This window comes from Bufo bufo, chromosome 11 (assembly GCF_905171765.1).
Source record: "Bufo bufo chromosome 11, aBufBuf1.1, whole genome shotgun sequence".
NCBI classification, from domain to species: domain Eukaryota; kingdom Metazoa; phylum Chordata; class Amphibia; order Anura; family Bufonidae; genus Bufo; species Bufo bufo.
The window spans coordinates 81,510,310-81,535,083 of NC_053399.1; the positions used below are offsets into that span (position 1 = coordinate 81,510,310).

General features: G+C 46.8%; 2 protein-coding genes across 2 annotated transcripts in view; one reads left to right on the forward strand and one right to left on the reverse strand.

Moving 5' to 3' along the window:
* The first annotated feature begins 288 nt into the window (after positions 1-288).
* Positions 289-13,033, forward strand: VTI1B (vesicle transport through interaction with t-SNAREs 1B). Its single transcript, XM_040410861.1, has 6 exons — positions 289-460; positions 846-904; positions 7,534-7,716; positions 9,641-9,814; positions 11,347-11,408; positions 12,647-13,033. The coding sequence occupies exons 1-6, from the start codon at positions 364-366 to the stop codon at positions 12,741-12,743; spliced, it is 672 nt and encodes a 223-aa protein (XP_040266795.1). The 5' UTR covers positions 289-363; the 3' UTR covers positions 12,744-13,033.
* A 3,183-nt stretch (positions 13,034-16,216) lies between these two features.
* The window catches only part of ARG2 (arginase 2), a 13,140-nt gene continuing 4,582 nt past the window's right edge, over positions 16,217-24,774 (reverse strand). The window contains exons 2-8 of the mRNA XM_040411854.1: positions 24,331-24,403; positions 23,954-24,131; positions 23,635-23,794; positions 21,849-21,943; positions 20,597-20,701; positions 18,512-18,648; positions 16,217-16,904 (exon numbers count right to left, since the gene is read on the reverse strand). Of these exons, the coding sequence (XP_040267788.1) occupies positions 16,699-16,904; positions 18,512-18,648; positions 20,597-20,701; positions 21,849-21,943; positions 23,635-23,794; positions 23,954-24,131; positions 24,331-24,403 (954 nt within the window). The 3' untranslated portion in view covers positions 16,217-16,698. The remainder of the gene's footprint in view (positions 16,905-18,511; positions 18,649-20,596; positions 20,702-21,848; positions 21,944-23,634; positions 23,795-23,953; positions 24,132-24,330; positions 24,404-24,774) is intronic.

The window sequence follows — 24,774 nt, forward strand, 5'->3', positions numbered from 1 at the left end:
CCACTTTCTCAGCTGTTCTTGGCACCAGCACTGAAGCATCCTGGGAGTTGTAGTCTCACCGCTGCTTGAGCTTGTTGATTCCTGACCTAAGGAACTATGGCAATCCACATAGGATAACATTAACCAGCCAGGGCCTCGGCGTTTTACTTCTAAGCTCCCCCCAGCCTCGCTCGCCCGGACGGCTACAAGGTGGATTCTTTCTAGACTACCGCCGCCAGCTCCAGGGATGCTCGTTCTCGGCGCATGCGCAGACGCGCACTGGCGCGAGCAGGAAGTGAAAGGCGCCCGGTCACGTGACTCCGCGGCAGCCCTGTCACATGACCGCTCGGTGGTCTCTCTCCGTGGGTTCCCGTAATCGCCGCGATGTCGTCCGAACATTTCGAGACGCTTCACGACCTCTTCACAGAGCGCTATGAGCAGCTGCAGAGGATGCCGCAGAGGCTGGAGGGCTGCCGCGGAGGTGACTGTGGGCTGCTGCTGCCTTTATACTGTTGTAGCAGAGCTGAGTTTGTAATGGTGACATCACTGTGGTTATGCCCATAGTACTGCATGATATAGAGCGCCCTCTAGCGCCATAGTGCATGTCAGGTTTTGGACATTGGGCTTAGTGGGCATTGCCAGCGGGTCTACAAATCCAGAAATGCCAGACCATGATCAGCAGAGATCAATCCATAGAGAACAATGGCAGAAGGGATTCTCCTGTAGTAACCAGCTCTGTCCACTACCCAATGAGTGGCGCTGTAGTTTCAGAGCTGATCGGCGGTGGTACGGCGTTCCCTTTCACGGATTTGCGGAAAGCCTTTTTCTAACTAAGCGCCTTTTTTTTGTATTTTTTTTTTCCACAGAGAAACGTAAAAGTGTCCTTCGAGAATTTGACAAGAGGCATCTAGAAGCAAATGAGATGGTAAATATACGGGAGCCGTTTCCTCCATTTGTAATGTGCACCAAGGGGTTAAAGCTCGCTTGCACACTAGGTTACCCCCCCCCCCCCCCCCCCCCTCCCTATGAAATGGACTCTATAGGGGGCAGGACTTGTGCTAATGTCCCCCCAATAGCGCCCTGTGCGGATTGAAGCAGTCAGAAGGATCAACCAAAGGGCTTTGCGCCCTCATTTGCATTAAAAAAAAATACGTTTTGGGACACGCCACGACCATTTTTCACAAGACGGGTATCGTCAGCAGGCTCAACCCTACCAGACAGCACGCCTAGTCAAAATGGGGTGAGGGTTTTTAAAGGGTTACTGATTTCTCATAAAGCTTTGGTTAATGGGGGCGCTGATCCCTAGTAGTGTTGATCACGAATATTCGAATTTAGAATTTTTATCGCGAATATAGGTACTTCGAAAATTCGTGAATATAGCGATATATATTCGTAATTTTTGAATATTCGATTTTTTTTTCCCCTGCTTCTAGCTTGTGGGCCAATGAGAAGGCTGCAGTATATTTGACTTTAGGAGCAGTGTTGTTTGTGAATTTTCGTAATGCAAATTTTTATTGCGAAGGTTTGAACGTACAACTATTAGACAAAGAAGATTATAGCGCTATATTAGCTAAATTGCTCTATATTCGGTTTTTTTCCCCCGAATATTCGCTATATTGCTATATTATTCTTGAATATTCGAAAAAATGAAGTTTTAGCAATATAGCGTGACCACGAGGATCCATAAACAGCACATGCCGCTAAGGGGTTAATATCCCCATACATTTCGCCCCATCTTTAGCCAAACCTGTGACCGAGCAGGAGCCATGTCCTCGCACCACAAGACCCCTTTACCTAGAGAACTATATAGGGTGAACGCGCAAAAGATCCGGGCGGATTTCTGCACCGCGATAAGAAACTTCACGCGCTTTTGCCGCAGATCTCAGCCTTCATTTCAGAAGGGTGAAAATTGCAGCTTAACCACTTCCCGCCACGCTAACGCCGAAAGGCGTCATTTCTGCGGCGCTCCCAGGTCACACTAACGCCAATAGGCGTCATCTCGCGTGAGCCGAGATTTCCTGTGAACGCGCGCACACAGGCGCGCGCGCTCACAGGAACGGAAGGTAAGAGAGTTGATCTCCAGCCTGCCAGCGGCGATCGTTCGCTGGCAGGCTGGAGATGTGATTTTTTTAACCCCTAACAGGTATATTAGACGCTGTTTTGATAACAGCGTCTAATATACCTGCTACCTGGTCCTCTGGTGGTCCCCTTTGTTTGGATCGACCACCAGAGGACACAGGTAGCTCAGTAAAGTAGCACCAAGCACCACTACACTACACTACACCCCCCCCCCCGTCACTTATTAACCCCTTATTAGCCCCTGATCACCCCATATAGACTCCCTGATTACCCCCCTGTCATTGATTACCCCCCTGTAAAGCTCCATTCAGACGTCCGCATGATTTTTACGGATGCACTGATAGATGGATCGGATCCGCAAAACGCATCCGGACGTCTGAATGAAGCCTTACAGGGGCGTGATCAATGACTGTGGTGATCACCCCATATAGACTCCCTGATCACCCCCCTGTCATTGATCACCCCCCTGTCATTGATTACCCCCCTGTAAAGCTCCATTCAGACGTCCGCATGATTTTTACGGATGCACTGATAGATGGATCCGATCCGCAAAACGCATCCGGACGTCTGAATGAAGCCTTACAGGGGCATGATCAATGACTGTGGTTATCACCCCATATAGACTCCCTGATCACCCCCCTGTCATTGATTACCCCCCTGTCATTGATTACCCCCCTGTAAAGCTCCATTCAGACGTCCGCATGATTTTTACGGATCCACTGATAGATGGATCGGATCCGCAAAACGCATCCGGACGTCTGAATGAAGCCTTACAGGGGCGTGATCAATGACTGTGGTGATCACCCCATATAGACTCCCTGATCACCCCCCTGTCATTGATCACCCCCCCTGTCATTGATCACCCCCCCTGTCATTGATCACCCCCCTGTCATTGATCACCCCCCTGTCATTGATCACCCCCCTGTCATTGATCACCCCCCTGTCATTGATCCCCCCCCCCCCCCCTGTAAGGCTCCATTCAGACATTTTTTTGGCCCAAGTTAGCGGAATTATTATTATTTTTTTCTTACAAAGTCTCATATTCCACTAACTTGTGTCAAAAAATAAAATCTCACATGAACTCACCATACCCCTCACGGAAACCAAATGCGTAAAATTTTTTAGACATTTATATTCCAGACTTCTTCTCACGCTTTAGGGCCCCTAGAATGCCAGGGCAGTATAAATACCCCACATGTGACCCCATTTCGGAAAGAAGACACCCCCAGGTATTCCGTGAGGGGCATATTGAGTCCATGAAAGATTGAAATTTTTGTCCCAAGTTAGCGGAACGGGAGACTTTGTGAGAAAAAAATTAAAAATATCAATTTCCGCTAACTTGTGCCAAAAATAAAAAATTTCTATGAACTCGCCATGCCCCTCATTGAATACCTTGGGGTGTCTTCTTTCCAAAATGGGGTCACATGTGGGGTATTTATACTGCCCTGGCATTCTAGGGGCCCCAAAGCGTGAGAAGAAGTCTGGTATCCAAATGTCTAAAAATGCCCTCCTAAAAGGAATTTGGGCACCTTTGCGCATCTAGGCTGCAAAAAAGTGTCACACATCTGGTATCGCCGTACTCAGGAGAAGTTGGGGAATGTGTTTTGGGGTGTCATTTTACATATACCCATGCTGGGTGAGAGAAATATCTTGGTCAAATGCCAACTTTGTATAAAAAAATGGGAAAAGTTGTCTTTTGCCAAGATATTTCTCTCACCCAGCATGGGTATATGTAAAATGACACCCCAAAACACATTCCCCAACTTCTCCTGAATACGGCGATACCACATGTGTGACACTTTTTTGCAGCCTAGGTGGGCAAAGGGGCCCACATTCCAAAGAGCACCTTTAGGATTTCACAGGTCATTTACCTACTTACCACACATTAGGGCCCCTGGAAAATGCCAGGGCAGTATAACTACCCAACAAGTGACCCCATTTTGGAAAGAAGACACCCCAAGGTATTCCGTGAGGGGCATGGCGAGTTCCTAGAATTTTTTATTTTTTGTCACAAGTTAGTGGAAAATGATGATTTTTTTTTTTTTTTCATACAAAGTCTCATATTCCACTAACTTGTGACAAAAAATAAAAACTTCCATGAACTCACTATGCCCATCAGCGAATACCTTGGGGTCTCTTCTTTCCAAAATGGGGTCACTTGTGGGGTAGTTATACTGCCCTGGCATTCTAGGGGCCCAAATGTGTGGTAAGGAGTTTGAAATCAAATTCTGTAAAAAATGACCTGTGAAATCCGAAAGGTGCTCTTTGGAATATGGGCCCCTTTGCCCACCTAGGCTGCAAAAAAGTGTCACACATCTGGTATCCCCGTACTCAGGAGAAGGTGGGGAATGTGTTTTGGGGTGTCATTTTACATATACCCATGCTGGGTGAGAGAAATATCTTGGCAAAAGACAACTTTTCCCATTTTTTTTATACAAAGTTGGCATTTGACCAAGATATTTATCTCACCCAGCATGGGTATATGTAAAAAGACACCCCAAAACACATTCCTCAACTTCTCCTGAATACAGAGATACCAGATGTGTGACACGTTTTTGCAGCCTAGGTGGGCAAAGGGGCCCATATTCCAAAGAGCACCTTTCGGATTTCACTGGTCATTTTTTGCAGAATTTGATTTCAAACTCCTTACCACACATTCGGGCCCCTAGAATGCCAGGGCAGTATAACTACCCCACAAGTGACCCCATTTTGGAAAGAAGAGACCCCAAGGTATTCGCTGATGGGCATAGTGAGTTCATGGAAGTTTTTATTTTTTGTCACAAGTTAGTGGAATATGAGACTTTGTATGAAAAAAAAAAAAAAAAAAAAAAAAATCATCATTTTCCACTAACTTGTGACAAAAAATAAAAAATTCTAGGAACTTGCCATGCCCCTCACGGAATACCTTGGGGTGTCTTCTTTCCAAAATGGGGTCACTTGTGGGGTAGTTATACTGCCCTGGCATTCTAGGGGCCCGAATGTGTGGTAAGGAGTTTGAAATCAAATTCTGTAACAAATGACCTGTGAAATCCGAAAGGTGCTCTTTGGAATATGGGCCCCTTTGCCCACCTAGGCTGCAAAAAAGTGTCACACATCTGGTATCTCCGTACTCAGGAGAAGGTGGGGAATGTGTTTTGGGGTGTCATTTTACATATACCCATGCTGGGTGAGAGAAATATCTTGGCAAAAGACAACTTTTCCCATTTTTTTATACAAAGTTGGCATTTGACCAAGATATTTATCCCACCCAGCATGGGTATATGTAAAAAGACACCCCAAAACACATTCCTCAACTTCTCCTGAATACAGAGATACCAGATGTGTGACACTTTTTTGCAGCCTAGGTGGGCAAAGGGGCCCATATTCCAAAGAGCACCTTTCGGATTTCACAGGTCATTTTTTACAGAATTTGATTTCAAACTACTTACCACACATTTGGGCCCCTAGAATGCCAGGGCAGTATAACTACCCCACAAGTGACCCCATTTTGGAAAGAAGAGACCCCAAGGTATTTCGTGATGGGCATAGTGAGTTCATAGAAGTTTTTATTTTTTGTCACAAGTTAGTGGAATATGAGACTTTGTAAGAAAAAAAAAAAAAAAAAAAATCATCATTTTCCGCTAACTTGTGACAAAAAATAAAAAGTTCTATGACCTCACTATGCCCATCAGCGAATACCTTAGGGTGTGTACTTTCCGAAATGGGGTCATTTGTGGGGTGTTTGTACTGTCTGGGCATTGTAGAACCTCAGGAAACATGACAGGTGCTCAAAGTCAGAGCTGCTTCAAAAAGCGGAAATTCACATTTTTGTACCATAGTTTGTAAACGCTATAACTTTTACCCAAACCATTTTTTTTTTACCCAAACATTTTTTTTTATCAAAGACATGTAGAACTATAAATTTAGAGCAAAATTTCTATATGGATCTCGTTTTTTTTGCAAAATTTTACAACTGAAAGTGAAAAATGTCATTTTTTTGCAAAACAATCGTTTAATTTCGATTAATAACAAAAAAAGTAAAAATGTCAGCAGCAATGAAATACCACCAAATGAAAGCTCTATTAGTGAGAAGAAAAGGAGGTAAAATTCATTTGGGTGGTAAGTTGCATGACCGAGCAATAAACGGTGAAAGTAGTGTAGTGCCGATTTGTAAAAAAGGGCCTGGTCTTTAGGGGGGTATAAACCTGTGTTCCTTAAGTGGTTAAAGGCCTCACGCACACGACCGTTGTGTGTTTTGCGGTCCACAAATTGCGGAAGGCGTCCGTGTGCGGAATGGCACGGACAGCCATCGATATAACTGCCTGTTCTTGTCCGCAAAACGGACAAGAATAGGACAGGTTAGATTTATTTTGCGGACCACGGAACGGAGCTGTCCGCCTCTTTTTGAGGCCCCCATTGAAGTGAATGGGTCCGCATCCGAGACGCAAAAAACAGCGGCCGTCTGCATGAGGCCATAACCGCAGAAATAATGGATATGCTGCAGATTGGAAAATCCGCACGGCAGGAAATTTTTGGCGCAGAACAAATTGGCAAAGTGTACAGGAGATTTGTCTATTACTCTTAGGCCTCATGCACACGACCGTTGTTGTGTTCCATGTCCGTTGTTCCGTTTTCCGTGATTTTCTGCGGACCCATTGACTTTCAATGGGTCCGTTGAAAACTCGGATAATGCACCGTTTGTCATCCGCGTCCGTGATCCGTGTTTCCAGTCCGTCAAAAAAATAGGACCTGTCCTATTTTTTTCACGGACAACGGTTCGCGGACCCATTCAAGTCAATGGGTCCGTAAAAACACAGAGGCACACAAGATTGTCATCCGCGTCTGTGATCCGTGTCCGTTTTTTTCCTATCATTTGGAAGGCAAACTTGACTTAGATTTTTTTTTTCACTTTTCATGTCTGGTGATCCTCCAAAAATCAAGGAAGACACACGGAAACAAAAACGGAAACGGATCGCGGAACAACGGAACCCCGTTTTGCGGACCGTGAAAAAATACTGTCGTGTGCATGAGGCCTTATACTGATGACCTGTCCTCTCTCTGATCAGTGGGGGTCAGACCCCCGGCACCCCCGCCCATCAGAGTTCCTTTGAGTGTCCCGACCTTCTCTCGGCTTTTCCTAGGCCAGTGACGACACGTTCATCGGCAGCTCAGCCCTATAGAAGTGAATGGGGCTGAGCGCAATACCGAGCCCAGCCACTATACAATGTACGGCGCTGTGCTTGGTGAGCAGGGAGAACAGCTGTCGGACCCCCACCGATCAGATACTGATGATCCGTTTTTTTTTGTTTTTTTTTTGCTTTTCTTCTGACAGATCAGAAGAACGGACCTCCAATGTTAATGAGCCCCAGCCTAAAGATCAGTTAGCAGCAGCACCTTCCGCTATGGAGATGCTAGGTCTTACGTTGGATGGCTATGGAAGTAATATTTTAGCGCTTCATTAAAATGAATATCTTTTTTTTATTTATTTTTTTCTAGCTTTTACAAATGGAAGAAGAACTCCGAGGTGCCCCCCGGGCGTTCCAGAACCAAATGTTGAGTAAGATGCGTTCGTACAGGAAAGGCCTCGCAGAGCTGCAGCGAGAAGCCAGAAGTACTAATACCGGATTGGCCACGGACGACAGAAGGAAAGGGTTTTACAGCGCGGAGGACGAGCAGAGGGTACGTTCTGGGATACGAGGATGGCTCCCAAACCCTCGGGGGTTCCCATGTAATGGAGATGGATGCTGTGACTACTGGAAGTGAGGTAGTCCTGCATTGACCATTGGGGGGGTGGAGTTGTGGTTGTGACTACATGGGGGGAAGCCTACTGGTTATTAGCGGACCCGCTAATTCCGGTTGTGTTGGCATGGCAGACCTGGCTACGAGTGTGTACCAGGGAACGTGCCGGGCCTCGTACACGAAAGAAAAAGTGCCACTTCCAGCTTTTGTTTTTCCGTTGCGGGTGGGCAGAAGTGATCTGATTGGTTGATGTGAGCTACCGCTTCTCTCTTGCAGGTTTTTAATCATGAGGTGGAGTATTAGGGCTTGCGCAGACGGGCGTGCCTTTATTGCGGGTCTGCAATATACGGGCCCTGGTCGTTTGTGCACCGCATGACGGATGTGGACCCATTTACTTTAATGGGTCCGCGATCCGTCCGTTCCGCAAAAAGATAGGACATGTTCCGTGCGGCCGTTCCGCAATTCCGGATTTGCGGAACCCATTGAAGTGAATGGGTTCGCATCCGTGATGCGGAATGCACACGGAACTGTGGCCGTGTCATGCGGCCCGCAATTTGTGGGCCGCAATGCGGCCACGGATCACTTAGGCCTTAGGCCTAGTTCTCACAAACGTATGGCTTTTATAGTTTTTTGCGGTCTGTTTTTCACGGATCCGTTGTTCCGTTGTGTTTCCGTTTCCGTTCCGTTTTTCCGTATGGCATATACAGTAATTACATAGAAAAAATTGGGCTGGGCATAACATTTTCAATAGATGGTTCCGCAGGAACGGATACGGAAGACATACGGATGCATTTCCATATGTGTTCCGTTTTTTTTGCGGACCCATTGACTTGAATGGAGCCACGGAACGTGATTTGCGGGCAATAATAGGACATGTTCTATCTTTGAACGGAAATACGGAAACGGAATGCATACGGAGTACATTCCGTTATTAATGCGGAACCATTGAAATGAATGGTTCCGTATGCGGAACGCAAAAAAAGGCCCGTACACTCTCAAAAAAAAACGTTTGTGTGAACTAGGCCTTAGAGGAGACTTGGCTGCGGATCCTTCGCAAGCTGGCAGCAGCTCCTCAGTAAGGTTCCTGACCTGTAGAAATCACTTCTTCGATTTCTTATTCCTGACTCCACCGTCTGTGGAATGTGTAGGGGGAAATCAAGAATTTCCATTTGTACCCGAACACAGTGAGATTACCGCTAGCTGCCATGATGCATTTGTACCTGCCGTAGTTTCTAGTTGCACGTACAGTTGCCGCACACCAAATAGTGGTAATCTGCATGCGGTTACCGCGGCTTGGCTGCTACATGTACAATGATTAAAGCTAGCCTCTATAAATACACTTAGAAACCTGTTAAGATATGCATTGCAGTATGGTCTCAGATTAAACATAGGGAGGAGAATTACTGCAGCATTTTACACAAACGGAAAATTACAAGTGTTTAAGTCCTGTGATCACAGCAGCATCTGCACTGATTTAAACACCTAGTCTTTCTCTCGCTGCATTCTCTCGTCTTTCACAGCTAGCAGGTTTTTGTGACCAGACTGCATCTCCACTGTATCTGTAGAGGCACACTTTAAGATTTAGTCTTATAAAATGACCTTTAATTTAGTCCTCGACCTTAAACTATCTACTTGTAGATTATTTCCCTTTAAAACTAGTACAGTTTTCATACAAGTACTGTAGATAATGGAGTTTTTAGCATTTATGATGATTAATCCCCTTGCCCGTTTATCTTGTCCTGTGTTTTGTACACTCGTATATATCAGAAGAACAAGATCAGAGTGTCAACAGTCAAACTGATTGGCCTTGAGTCATGTACTTCCTTGCAGCCTATAGTATGTAATTATTGAGCATCTTCTACAGGCGAGAGTAGATCCACAAAGAGCGCTGCTCCTCCAAGGCCATGAGAGCTTGAACAGGACTACAGATAGTATCGCCAGAAGCCACTGCATAGCTGCCGAAACTGATGCCATCGGCCAGGATATTGTGGAAGAGCTCGGAGGACAGAGGGAGCAGCTAGAGCGAACTAAGGATCGTGTAAGTATGGAGGGACTGTTGTGACTACTGGGGTAGTGGATGGAGGGACTGTTGTGACTTCAGGGGTAGTGGATGGATTGACTCTTGTGACTGCTGGGGTAGTGGATGGAGGGACTGTTGTGACTGCTGGGGTAGTGGATGGAGGGACTGTTGTGACTGCTGGGGTAGTGGATGGAGGGACTGTTGTGACTGCTGGGGTAGTGGATGGAGGGACTGTTGTGACTGCTGGGGTAGTGGATGGAGGGACTGTTGTGACTGCTGGGGTAGTGGATGGAGGGACTGTTGTGACTGCTGGGGTAGTGGATGGAGGGACTGTTGTGACTGCTGGGGTAGTGGATGGAGGGACTGTTGTGACTGCTGGGGTAGTGGATGGAGGGACTGTTGTGACTGCTGGGGTAGTGGATGGAGGGACTGTTGTGACTGCTGGGGTAGTGGATGGAGGGACTGTTGTGACTACTGGGGTAGTGGATGGATTAACTGTTGTGACTGCTGGGGTAGTGGATGGAGGGACTGTTGTGACTGCTGGGGTAGTGGATGGAGGGACTGTTGTGACTTCAGGGGTAGTGGATGGATTGACTCTTGTGACTGCTGGGGTAGTGGATGGAGGGACTGTTGTGACTGCTGGGGTAGTGGATGGAGGGACTCTTGTGACTGCTGGGGTAGTGGATGGAGGGACTGTTGTGACTGCTGGGGTAGTGGATGGAGGGACTGTTGTGACTGCTGGGGTAGTGGATGGAGGGACTGTTGTGACTGCTGGGGTAGTGGATGGAGGGACTGTTGTGACTGCTGGGGTAGTGGATGAAGGGACTGTTGTGACTTCAGGGGTAGTGGATGGAGGGACTGTTGTGACTGCTGGGGTAGTGGATGGAGGGACTGTTGTGACTGCTGGGGTAGTGGATGGAGGGACTGTTGTGACTGCTGGGGTAGTGGATGGAGGGACTGTTGTGACTGCTGGGGTAGTGGATGGAGGGACTGTTGTGACTGCTGGGGTAGTGGATGGAGGGACTGTTGTGACTGCTGGGGTAGTGGATGGAGGGACTGTTGTGACTACTGGGGTAGTGGATGGATTAACTGTTGTGACTGCTGGGGTAGTGGATGGAGGGACTGTTGTGACTGCTGGGGTAGTGGATGGAGGGACTGTTGTGACTTCAGGGGTAGTGGATGGATTGACTCTTGTGACTGCTGGGGTAGTGGATGGAGGGACTGTTGTGACTACTGGGGTAGTGGATGGATTAACTGTTGTGACTGCTGGGGTAGTGGATGGAGGGACTCTTGTGACTGCTGGGGTAGTGGATGGAGGGACTGTTGTGACTGCTGGGGTAGTGGATGAAGGGACTGTTGTGACTTCAGGGGTAGTATATTAGATTTTTTTCTGTCATTTTGTTTTGGTCTTTAGTATTTGAGTGTAGACCCTTAGGTTTTGAAGCCGTGTGTGTGGTTTTTCCTTGCACCTGTTCTGCTGAATCTCCATCTACCTGCCTTGGTCTGTCTTGATGCCTTTGTTAACAGATCTCTTTTCGTTTTTCTTGCAGCTGATAAACACAGGTGAAAACCTGAGCAAAAGTCGGAAGATTCTGCGCTCCATGTCTCGGAAGTAAGTTCAGACTTTGGTAATCTACAAACTGTGTAGAAAGAAAACTGATTACCCAAAGAAGAGCTCAGAGAAGCCACACTCACCCTTAGGCTCCATTCACACGTCCGTAGTGTGTTTTGCGGATCAGCAGATCCGCAAAACACGGACACCGGCAATGTGCGTTCCACATTTTGCGGACCGCATATTGCGGACAAGAATAGGACATGTTCTAGTTTTTTCGGGAACGGAAATGCAGAGCCGGAAGTGGGGGTCCGCATTTCTGGAGCTGGCCCGCACATAGAAGTGAATGGGTCCACAATTCGGTTCCGCAAAATGCGGAGTGAAATTGCGGACGTGTGAATGGAGCCTTAAGCTGACCATACATATTGGATGTATGTCGGCCCGAACCGATTTCTGTGGTATCTGCCAACCATCAATGGTGTACTGGAGCAATGGCAGGAGAGAAGGTTCGGGCACGTTGGCCTTCAACATGCTCAATCCTTTTGTTCTTTGGGATATAAGATGGCCACCAGAGGTGTCTGCCACTGGTTAGGGCTGGGCGGGAAACGTTCAGCTGATGGTTTATGTCATGTATATGACATTATGGCTGGATCAAGACTAGAGATGGATATGTAGGTGGATGCATTCACCTATGAGCATCGTGTTTTTGGACACAAGTCCCGTAAACTCCCTATTATAATGGTCATCACAGTGCGCATGCGCGATCTCGGCCAGTACACTGGATGACGCAAGAGGCTTACAGGGCGGGCCAAGCAACAGGCTGGGGAGGGGTTATGTGAGAAGAAGCCAGAGCGGCCTGGGCCCTTGCAGCCCCGAACGGCCGCCCCTGGGCCCTTGCAGCCCCGAACGGCCGCCCCTGGGCCCTTGCAGCCCCGAACGGCCGCCCCTGGGCCCTTGCAGCCCCGAACGGCCGCCCCTGGGCCCTTGCAGCCCCGAACGGCCGACCCCCAGCAGACAATGGTGTTGGAAAGCTGAACTTGCATAGCACGGCCCTGTGCCTGTGCTCCAGTCATGGGGCGGTCTGCAGTCCCACCCAAATTGTGACCGGCTGCTGGAAAAGTGAGCAGTTCTTAACGCACTAGAAGCTTCTATGTCAAAGCCCTAGGTGTAGATGACCTGGTCAAACCCACCAGCTGTGGTGTACCTGGGATAATGACTGTAATCCTTTCGCCATTTTATTGCATTCGCTTATCCTTTTGATATTATAGAAACGCTTTTTCTTCTTTTTTCTTTTCTAGAATTGTGACGAACAAACTCCTCCTATCCATCATCATCATCCTCGAAGTCGCCATTCTTGGCGGTGTGGTCTACTTCAAGTTTTTCCGTAAAGCATGATTGGTCCAGTGAAGGGTGACTTTTTTTCATCTGTGAAGTACGAGTACGCCTATCTCAGGGTGCGGGACGTAAGAAGCATGGCGCGCGGCCCTGCAGCATGTTTGCATCGCTGCTGCTGCAGCTAACGGGACCTGTTTGTTAATAAGGCAATTGTTACTTCAGCAATTCCCTGATACTTATTATACCTCCCTAGTAGTGGAGGAGAACTGTAAAGTAATTGTGACACAGAGGAGACCATGATGTGTCGCAGGTGGCATCTGTTGTTTCTTACATTATAATTTTGTATTACAGTGTTCTTCATTCTTTATGATCCTTTTCCAGAATTAATATATTTTAAAGGGCATCTGTCAGCAGTTTTGCGCCTGGCTGTTGTGACTGCTGGGGGTAGTGGATGGAGGGACTGTTGTGACACTGGCTGACCTGTTACATGTGCAGCTGAAGGCATCTGTGTTGGTCCCATGTTCATATGTGCCCGTATTGCTGAGAACAATGATGTTTTAATATATGCAAATGAGCCTCTAGGAGCAACGGGGGCGTTACCATTACACCTAAAGGCTCTGCTCTCTCTGCAACTGCTGCGTCCTCTGCACTTTTATTGACAGGGCCAGGCAGCGAAAACGTCATCGCCCCTGTCAAAGTGCAGAGGGTGCGGCAGTTGCAGAGAGAGCACAGCCTCTAAGTGTAACGGTAACGCCCCCGTTGCTCCTAGAGGCTCATTTGCATATATTAAACATCATTGTTCTCAGCAATGCGGGCACATAGGAACATGGGACCAACACAGACGCCTTCAGATGCCAAGCGCACATGTAACAGGTCAGCCAGTGTCATAGGTGCGAAACTGCTGACAGATGCCCTTTTAAAGTAATCAAATACAGTTAAAGGGGTTGTCCAGGATTTACAAGAGATGGCTATCTCAGGATTACGCCTCATGCACATGACCGGATGTATTTTGCAGTCTGCAAATTGCTGATCCTGTCCGTGTTGAATTCCCTTTTTTTTTGTGGAACCATTGACCACATCCGTATTCCAGTTTTGCAAACAGAATGTGTCTGCAAAATGCCGTCAATGGGTCCACCGCCAAAATTGTGGACTGAACACGGACCAGCGAAACAGTCACGCCACCACTATCGGGTTGTCAGGGGTTACGACTCCCCCCCCACAACGCACTAGTTCTGCAGTAGCTCCTTCCCCAGAACTACGCAGCTTCGTCCATTGTGTAGTAGACGGCGCTGGTCAAAATCAACGCGGTCCAGTGCAGAGTGGATGAAGCGGTGTTGTTCCGGCGCTGCAGAACAGCTGATCAGCGGGGTGTCGGAATCCCAACAATCAAATAGAAATGGCCAATCCTCACTTCTAAAGTCCGTGAACACCCCCTTCAAGCCTCTTCTCTTGTCATTGCTATTTATACTTCTAATAATCTATTAAAAAGATGAAACCTCTCGGTAACGGCATAGACTTCACCCTGCTCACATGCCCGGGAGTCCTCACAGCGCCGTACTGTACCTGGGAATAGCGCTCCTTCCGCCACGTTTTGGTTGCAGTGGATTATACAGCAGATATGGGCGTCCCGCAATTTACGGAACAGGCTGGCCAAAATAGAAATGCCTATTCTTGTCTACAAAACGGACAAGAATAAGACATGTTCTATTTTTTTTTTGTTTCGGCCCCACGGAACGGAGCACTGACTGCTGTGCGCCTCTTTGCGGCCCCACTGAAGTGAATGGGTCTGCATCCGAGCCGCAAAAAATGCGTCTCGAACCACGTTGCGCACTACGGATTTTGAAAATCCGCCTGCAAAATTCAGAGAACTGGGTGCGTTCTGTCGGCGAAACGCTTCCCAGTAGTGCACGCTCCTACGGACTTTCCAGACGTCTGAACACACACATATAGAATTCAATATACGTGATGGGGAGAATTGTCACCTGCACAATAAAATAAGTGATGAACAATCCAAGACGTTTCCAGACATTTTATTAAAAATAAGTAAATTCAAACAAAGAGAGAATATAGTCTATATATTCTACGTCTGTCACATAGTAAATAGGAGACAGCCCTATGGGATCTGTCTATACATCTTAATCTAGAATAGCTATTTGGTCTGAATACTAGCTCTGCTTCTTCTTCATCATCTATATCAGGGATATGAATCACAGTATTAAAGGGAACCCGTCATCAACGTTATGTTACCCATACTAATGGCAGTATAAAGTAGAGACAGGTGAGATGATTTCAGAGGTCTGTCATTTAAAAGTTAAGAATAAGTGGTTGCCGAGAACCAACATCACAATCCTTGCAGACTGGGCCTGGAAAAGAGTCATGGCTATTCATAAATTCCTGCCCACCTGCTGATTGACAGTCTTCTACCTAGTTTTCTCCCTAGAAGAGAACTGCCAATCATCAGCAGATGGACAGGAGATTAGGAATAACTGACTCTTCTCAGGTAGATTTGACTCTTTTCAAGGCCTGGGCTGTAATGATTATGAGGCTGGTTCTCGGCAACCACTTTTAGCTCATGAGTGACACACCGCTGACATCAGCATTTCTGTCACTACTTTATGCTGCCCTCAGTGAGGTTAGCATAACGTTGATGGCAGGTTCCCTTTAAAAAGCGGATATGTATCCTGCTTACACCTGACAGTATAAGCTGATCCATACCTCTGGATATCAGTGGATTCCTAAGGTCTTGACTACACACGTATCACATTGCTTTGGTGGTGGCTGTGTCCTACAGAGCCCTAGCACACCTTGTGCCGCCATACCGTGCTTTTATGAGATGCCTTCTTTTTACAGGTTGATTCTCCCCAAGAAGTAAATACCTCTAGGGACATATATCTGTGTAATAAAAAAAAAATCTAATGGATCTCTCCTTCATAAGAAATCAGAAGAAGGCCTCATGCACACGACCATATAGGTGTTTAGTGGCCTGAAAACCACGGATATTGGCCATGTGCATCCCGCGCTTTCTCAATCTGCACGTCCCATTCTGTTGTCTGCAAAATAGAAAGAATAGGACATGTATCTTTTTTATTTTTGCGGGACGGACATACGGCACATGGATGTCTGCAATTTGTTTGCAGCCCTATGGAAACTAATGGGTCCGCGTGCGATCCGCAAAGAATGCGGATTGGACATGGACCGAAAATACAGTCATGTGCACGAGGCCTGAGGAGGTACAGCTGGGCTTTATCAGTAAGTATAGGCCCCCTATTATGGCCCTGCATATATATATATATATATATATATATATATGAAGCCATAATATATGAGCCCTTTTTTCATCCCATATTCTTAACCAAAATGGAAGTTATTCCAGCAGAAGGAACAAGGAACACAAGAGGTCATTTACTATTCAGAAATACGCCTATAATAGGCGTATTTCTGGTGCAGATTGAGGTTTTTTGCGCCACAATCTGTGAAGAGCACCCAGGGGTGGGAGCAGTAAATATAGATATTTTTTTTTTCCACAGCTAATGCTGCCTGGGGTTAAATATAAAACTGAATTCTAGACGACCCCTTTAAATATGGCGTGCATTCATATAGCACCAGTTAAATGCCCGAATGGATTACGGTCAGTATCCAATGTGGATATCTTCAGTCCACGAAACGCTACTGATCAAACAGTAGAGTTCAGTCCATGAAATTGCAAGAAAACTTGTACATTGCATCGGCAACGGAAAAATAAAAAAACCCATGCAACCAGGTTATAAATGCTGAAAAAATATTACGTAACGACGCTTCCCCTTTAAATTAAATGAGCACATAAAATGCAAGACAGAATATTATCTTCGAGAACCTGGTGTCAGTAGACTTATAGAATAAGGCTAGGCCGCGAACGATCTATGTACGATGCCTGGTTACCACCTTGTCCAACGTATTCAAGGTCTCTAGGGTGGTCACCGGCCAAAGTCATAACGGCCCTCGTCATGGAGAGTGGTAAAAGTCACGTCCTTCGCTCTTAAATCCGGATCTGCTCTTCGCCATCTGTTTCGAAGGCAGCGCCTGGTGTCGGGAGCTCGTTGATAATCCGGTGAGCGCATTCTCTCGTCTGGCCAAGACTCGACGCCACCACGTCCACGGCTAGACTGGCGGTGGCCTTGACTTCATCGGAGGTAGCTCCAAGAATAGGGTTGACTTCTACCAGATCAATAGCTGAAAGCATTCCTGTCGAGAAATAATACAGCCGTAATAAGAGGCGAATGTGTACACGGTAAGGCATCATGCACACGGCGACACGTTTTTTTTATTCCAGATTGGATGTGGACGCACTTTTTCCTATAGTCTGTAATACACGGAGATACAGGCCAATGCGAACTCCGTGCCGCAGTGCGGACGCTTTGACTTCAATCTGCAACATACGACTTGTCCTATCTTTTGGAAGCCCACGGAAAGGCTTCCGAATGTTTCCGCGAACTTCTGATCCATGCCTCCGCGCCGCAAAAGGTACGACATGTTCCGCAACACGGGCGCGGAGGCCATACATTCATCTGACTGGGGCCTTAAAGGGAGTCTGACATCCGACTAAGCATAGTGCCAGATCCAACGGTGCCATTCTTATAGAGGTCCTTGGCTCCCTTTTTCGAAAAAATATGGACATGGTGCCTTTAGTGCACACTGGCCACCAATGATATTAATACAATAGAGGGGGGGGGCGCACACTGGCCACCAATAATAATACAATAGAGGGAGGGGGGGGCCGCACACTGTGCCACCAATGAAAATAATACAATAGAGGGAGGGAGGGGGGCCGCACTGGCCACCAATGAAATTAGAACTGGGGAGGGAGGGGGGTCTGCTGCCTGGCAGACCCTGATCTCTTATAGGGGGCTATGATATGCACAATTAACCCCTTCAGGTGCAGCACCTGAGGGGTTAATTGTGCTGATCACAGTCCTCTGTAAGAGATCGGGCGCTGCCAGGCAGCAGGGGGCAGTCATGTACACAGTTCTCAGTATATTCTAACTAGAAGCGTCCCCATCACCATGGGAACGCCTCTGTGTTAGAATATACTGTCGGATCTGAGTTTCACGATGTAACTCAAATCCGATGGTATATTCTAACATAGAGGCGTTCCCATGGTGATGGGGACGCTTCAAGTTAAAATATACCATCGGATTGGAGAAAACTCCGATCCGATGGTATATTAACTCCTGACTTTACATTGAAAGTCAACGGGGGACGGATCCGTTTGAAATTGCACCATATTGTGTCAACGTCAAACGGATCCGTACCCATTGACTTGCATTGTAATTCAGGACGGATCCGTTTGGCTCCGCACGGCCAGGCGGACACCAAAACGACTTTTTTTTTCATGTCCGTGGATCCTCCAAAAATCAAGGAAGACCCACGGACGAAAAAACGGTCACGGATCACGGAAAAACGGAACCCCGTTTTGCGGACCGTGAAAAAATACGGCCGTGTGCGTGAGGCCAAATGCTGTGGGGTAGTAATTTGCCTTACGACCAAACCACGAGTGCAGGCGAAGCGCATGGGGGTCATTTACAAAGACCGGCCTTTTACACTGGTCTTTGATTCCTCCCAGTTTGTGCACCTGGTGTTATAAACGACTCCAGCCCCTGACTGTTACTAAATTTGGCGCGGCCCCAGCCACTCCCAAGGCATTTAAAAAAAGTCGCAAAAAGAGGTCTTGCGACTTTTTTACGCCAGGAGAGATATCCACCACCTTTCTGCAGCGGAACAGAAAACCCATACTGTGTAGTCGCTGTGAATTTTCCGTACAGAATCCGCCAATCGGCATGACTTCCACTCACCAGTGCTATGTATTTCTTCTGCTATGTAGATTCCTTCCCTGTAGGTTAAGCCTCCAATTACCGGGGTTCCTGTAGCTGGCGCCAGCGTGGGATCAAAGGCGTCGATATCGAAGCTTAGGTGAATTGCTCGCTGCCTCCTATTATGGAACAAATAATAAAAAATAAAAAAATCGGAATAATTGTTTTTTTTAGATTTCATTTTCATTACATACCGAAAAACCTGAATAAGGGCTCATTCACACGACCATATCTGTTTTTGCAGATCCACAAAACACGGATACCGGCCGCGCGTTCTGCATTTTACGGATCAGAACGTCCTTTTCCATGATAGAAATGCCTATTCTTGTCCGCAAAACAGACAAGGATAGGACATGTTCTACCTTTGTTTGTGCGGATGCAGACAGCACACGGTGTGCTGTCCGAATCTTTTGCAGCCCCATTGATTCGATTCACCGCAAACCCGAATTTCCTCGTGCTTCGTGGTAACGAATCGATTTCCCTGAAATGGCAGTAAAAAATAAATCCTACTTACCTCATCCATTTCAGCACGAAGAGCCGTCCACCGCCTTCTTGATTGAAGATCCTGCGCAAAATCCTGTACGCGATGACATAGGACGTCACTACGGGCTGCGCAAGATTTCACACTGGATCTTCAATCGAGATGGCATCGGCCAGCTCTTTGCTATCAAATGGATGAGGTAAGTATGATTTTTTATTTTTTTTACCATGATGTGTATATTTTTAACTTTTTTATTATACGGAAAAATGGGCGATTTAAACTTTTATAATTTTTTAAATTTGTATATATTTTATTTTTTTTGTTATGATTTTAAGGCTTCTATTTGAGAGTACAAAATCAAATTTTTTTTTTAAATCCAGTTTTTTTATTATACGGAAAAGGGGGTGATTTAAACTTTTTATTTTTTAAAATTTTTATATATATTTTTTTTTTTTTTATGATTTTGAGGCTTCTATTTGAGCATACAAAATCCAAATTTTTTTTAAAATCCAGTTGTTTTATTATACGGAAAAGGGGGTGATTTAAACTTTTTTTTATTTTTTTAAATTTTTATATATTTTTAAAGTTTTTTTTTAATGATTTTGAGGCTTCTATTTGAGCGTACAAAATAATTTTTTTTTTTTTAATCCAGTTATTGCTCAGAATTGCTCATTTCCTATGTTGGCCTGCCACCTGGTGGCCAAAATAAGAATTGCAGCCTCTTCAGTGATGCTCAGTGTATTAAAATCAATAACCGGCATCCTCACTGGCCGCAGAGGATGCTGGTAGGAAGCGGGCATGTAAAGGCTTGAATTACCGCGATCAGCATTATTAGCGTCACCCGCGATACTAGGGAGGCTCATCCCCGTCCCCGCCTGCCATTGGCTGCTCCCCCCTTCCTCGACACTGGATGTTTTCATCCACGCACGGGGAGAAGCAGCAGCGGCTGTGCGGGGATCAGAAGCAGGGACACGGGTAAGTATATTCAATGTGGGGGCCCCGGCATATTGATCAGTTCATCACTGATCGCGGTACAGTGATGGGGGGGGGGAAGCAATCACCGTTCCCTGTCATTGCACCCGCTACTTACAAAGACATGTGCGTCGTGACAAAGTAATTTCTCACAAAGTGAATATTTTTGTAAAATTCGGTGAAGCAGCCATATCGTATTTTCCAATACTTCACTTATCTCTAGTCCACATCCGATCCGCAAAATTGCGGATCGGATGTGAAAAGTAAAATATGGTCATGTGAATGGGCCCAAATTCTTATGGCTTCTTGATGGTCAGCGGCCTCCTCAGGTGCTCATGCACACAGTCATATCACAGCTCAGTTCCCATGCCAGGAAAAAAAAAATTGCGCCATATTCCGCTGAAAGCTGTGTAAGGCTGGGCTCACACGTCCGTTGGGTGTGAACCTAGCATGGAGTGATATTTTTCTGGCTTTTAAGCTGAAAACCCGTAGGTTCCCCGCCGGATACCAATGGGGACCCAGCACGGCCGCATACGGTCACTCTGGTAGTCTCTCAGATTACGGGTGTGAACCTAGCCTTACACGGGCATTCTGTAGAACATTGGATCACTTACCTTCCCAGTAGCTGATCGAATGTACGTTCCATGACCTTCTGGATTCCGATGCGATCGATCTGTCTCATTGAGAAGAACGTGATGTTGTACTTCTTCAGGATGAACCTAAAATGGCAAAGTACATTCTGTTATTCTACAGCAGGCATGCTCAACCTGCGGCCCTCCAGCTGTTGCAAAACTACAACTCCCAGCATGCCCGAACAGCTATCAGCCTACAGCAGGGCATGGTGGGAGTTGTAGTTTTACAACAGCTGGAGGGCCGCAGGTTGAGCATGCCTGTTCTAGAGGATGGAGGTTTAAAGGGAGCGTGTCCCCAGGATGGACACTGGTCAACCAGGCTGAACGTCTTAGCAGCTGAAGCTTTCACTTAAAGGGGTTGTCCAAGTTGTATTTATTGATGACCTATCCTCAGGATAGGTCATCAATATCAGATCGGCGGGGGTCCGACACGAGCTGTTTGAAGAGAAGGCGCGCGCCGTGCCAGCGCTGCCTCCTCGTCACCGTTTACCTTCTAGCCGTTGCATCTGCAGCAGTCAGCAGGTGTAATCCCATTCATTTCAATGGCAAATGAGCAGTTAAGTGCAATGAGGGCGGGTCAAAGTCACCCTGTGCACCATTGCTCCTCCTGCAAGATCAGGTTCCTGCTTAGTCATCTCACCTGGCCCTGTCAATCAAGAAGGAGAGGGAGGGGCTGGTGGAGGAAGCAGGCGGAGCAAGGGTGCACAGAGTGGCTTGGGCCCGCCCTTGGTGCACTTAACTGTTCATTTGCATATGGAAAAAAAGTACTTTTCCTCCAGAATTAAGCAACAGGTCACTAAGTGTAGGGTATTGTTCCATTCAGCTGAGCTAGCCCTACAAGACAATGGGGGTCATTTATTAACCAGAAATATGCCTATATTAGGGGTATTTCTGTCTCCTTTATAACTACAGTGGATCTACCGCCAGTCAAGATCGCCAGTCTTAATAAATGTGCCCTATTGTGCCTGGTTTGATACACTCCCTTTAAGGCTGTTTGAGGTACTAGGAGGTTCACCTGACCCTTTCCAAGCCATGATAACCTGTGTTTTGCGCAAATGTGTGATCCCGCCCCTGGAACACCCATCATCACTAGAAGGTACAATTCAAGCTTGAGCGGCGCAGTGGCGGAGCATGCACAATGAGCGCTTGTACTTGGCTATCTCCGGTAGTCCCCCCATGGACAGCCCCTTCCATACTGGTCTGGGAGTTAGTGGGGTCTGTGGACCAAACTTACTGTTCAGCCGCATCCAGATCTCGGAGGCCGATGTACACAATATCTGATGACGAAATACAGGGTTTAGCCCAGGAGAAACCAGGAATTAAAGGGACCTACAAAATAAAGACGTGAAGCATTAAAAAGGGTTAAATCCGTAGCTAGTCCATGGTACATCTGCGTGTAGAGCATACTGATTGGTGACCCATATGAATCCACCCTCGAAGTAAATCTATGGACCATTCCTTCTCTCACTGTGATTGGCTGCTTCAAAACAGGAAGTGACATCAAAGGAGGGACAACCTGCAGCGGTGGTTGTTATTGCCTATGGGGGGGGGGGGGGGGCTATTCTAGGAACCGTCGCTGGGGGTTAGATGGGTGCTCCTCCCGATCTCAGATCAGACAGAATAGGATGTCTGCACAACCCCCTTAAAGGGGCTGTCCAGGATTTTGGCCTATGGTCAGGATATGCCAGTAGTGTCAGTGCTGGAAATACACAGCGCCATTGTCTGGGTGGTGGACGGAGCTGGTTACTACAGCACGGAAGCGAAAGCTGCAGTAACCAGCTCCGTCCACTACACAGTCAATGGAGCTGTGCAGCTACCCCGAAACAGCTGATCAGTGGGCGTGGTCAGATACTGGTAGCCTATCCTGACAATAGGCCATCCATAGTAACATTCTGGACAACCCCTTTAAATTCCTGTGTCCTATACTCTCCTGCAGAGAAACGGATGCGCATTCAGACAACCCCTAAAATGTATGTATTTAACCCCTTAAGGAATGGACCCAGTTTCCTTTTTATCTCCCCTCATTCCAAGAGCCATAACTTTTAAAATTTTCTATTCACGTATATTTTTTTTCCGAGACAAGTTGCAATTTTTTTTTTTTAATGGCACCATTGAATGTGTTATAAAATGGGAAAAAATTCTTTCCATTATTTGGGTTCGGAGGATATCGCTGTGCGTTAAAAATGACATGACGCCCTTATTGTGCGGCTCAGCACGGTCACGGCTATACCTGGTTTGTATAGTTTTTATTTTGTTCTACTACTTAAAAAAAAGAAAAATTATATTTCATTAAAACCTTTGGAAAAAAAAAAAAGTCTAAATTTTCTTAGAATTGCCATTTCTGACGGCCATACGTTTTTCCTAATTCTGTTTGCAGAGCTGTATGAGGGCTTGTTTTTATTGTATTGTTCACTTTTATTATATTCTGGCGAGGGGATAAGGTGACGTAAAAATGATGAAAAAAATGCATTTTTTGGCCATTTTCGGAAGCTACGATCCTTTTTTATTGTTTATTTTTATATGTAAAATTGGGAAAGGAGGGTGAATTGAATTTTTAATATTTTTATGTTTTTTAACTTTTTGTTTTTTTAAACTTTACTACTTAGGAGACCGAAACCTGCAATCTTCTGATTGCTTGTCCCATACACTGCAGTAGAATACTATTGCAGTCTATGGGCTCCTGGGACCTTACAGGCAGTTAACCATGACAGTACTGAGAACCTTCAGGAGGTCATGGTAACTGATCAAAGTACCTCGATGTCTGTGGTGTGGGGCTACGAATGGGAGCCCCCCTGTCTAACCCCCCCAGATGTAGCGTTCCACAGCATATGAAGGGTTAAATGACCAGGATCCCGGCCTTTGTGGGTGAATGCCTGCTTTATTTTGACACTCGGACTAAGCGCAGCAGCTTGACTCTGTCCAACAGACACCCATACTACCCCCAAATGCCCTAATGGGGGCTATTACCAATAGTTGTCTACACCAGAAAGACCCTTAAATTCGGCAGTGTGCAGTTATACCTTGTCCTGGAGCTCCTTCACGAGAAAGGACACCGGCTGACCATGGAGATTTCCTGACATGGTTGTCAGGGGGGTGTTGATATCTGCGTGTGCGTCCACCCAAATTACACACAGGTCTGGATACTGTTGGGCATGGCCGCTGACGGAGCCAAGAGCCAAACTGAAAGACAGAACGGGGGGGGATGGGGTGTTACCACTGTAGTCAGGGGCGCACTTTCAATGAGGCCAGGTGAGGCGCCCTAGATACTAGTCGCGGAGGTGGAAGTGCTCATCTCCCTATGACTGTAGTTGACGGTTGTGAGATGCTCCTCAAACCTACCTGTGGTCTCCTCCCAGAGTGACACACGTGTGACCAGCTCCGATGACCCTGTTCACTTCTTTAGCCAGCCGCTGACAGGCCAGGCCGACCGTCCGGGGGTATTTAACGGTGTTATTGTAGAGCTGATCATCAGGAACCTGGACAAAGTTGAGATCTCCAACATCATAAACGCTGCATCCTGGAAAATAAATTGGAGGCTTCATCTCAGCCGGGTTCCTCGGTGGCCAGGTTCACCACGATACGTCACTTCTGCCCAAGCGTACTATACTCAGAGACTGCCATGCTCCATCTAGACGGGGCACCATATGGCGGCACACACACACGTACTAACCCTAAGAAATTGGCAAAACTTCAATCAAACCAATAGAATTTCTCACCAATGCTGGATAATCTGTCGATGAGTCCGGCGCTTCTGATGGCGGCCGGTCCGTGTTCTGTGCCTTGCCATTTCTGAAATAAAGGGGCAGAATTTTTCATCACTGACACACCGAACCACAACAGGACTCGCTCATTTATCTTTCAGTTCAAAAGTGGAAACCGTCAGCAGGTAGGCTATATGCTGCTGGCGGACCCCAGACCTGTGTCAGACGTATAATCCAATCTGAATGCCAGATGAGTAGAGGAGCGTCAGAGGAGTCATGGGTGAATCAGTAATGGGGTGGGTGAGGGCTGCGCAGGCGTTCCTGCGTACGAGCCACTAAACCTGAATATCCTAGCAGTGAGAACACCGGCTAATACATGCACCCAGTGGTGTCAGTCAGTCTCCTAGACGTCAGTCTGACCTACTTAGAAGAATCCTACAGTGTCAACATGTCTAAACG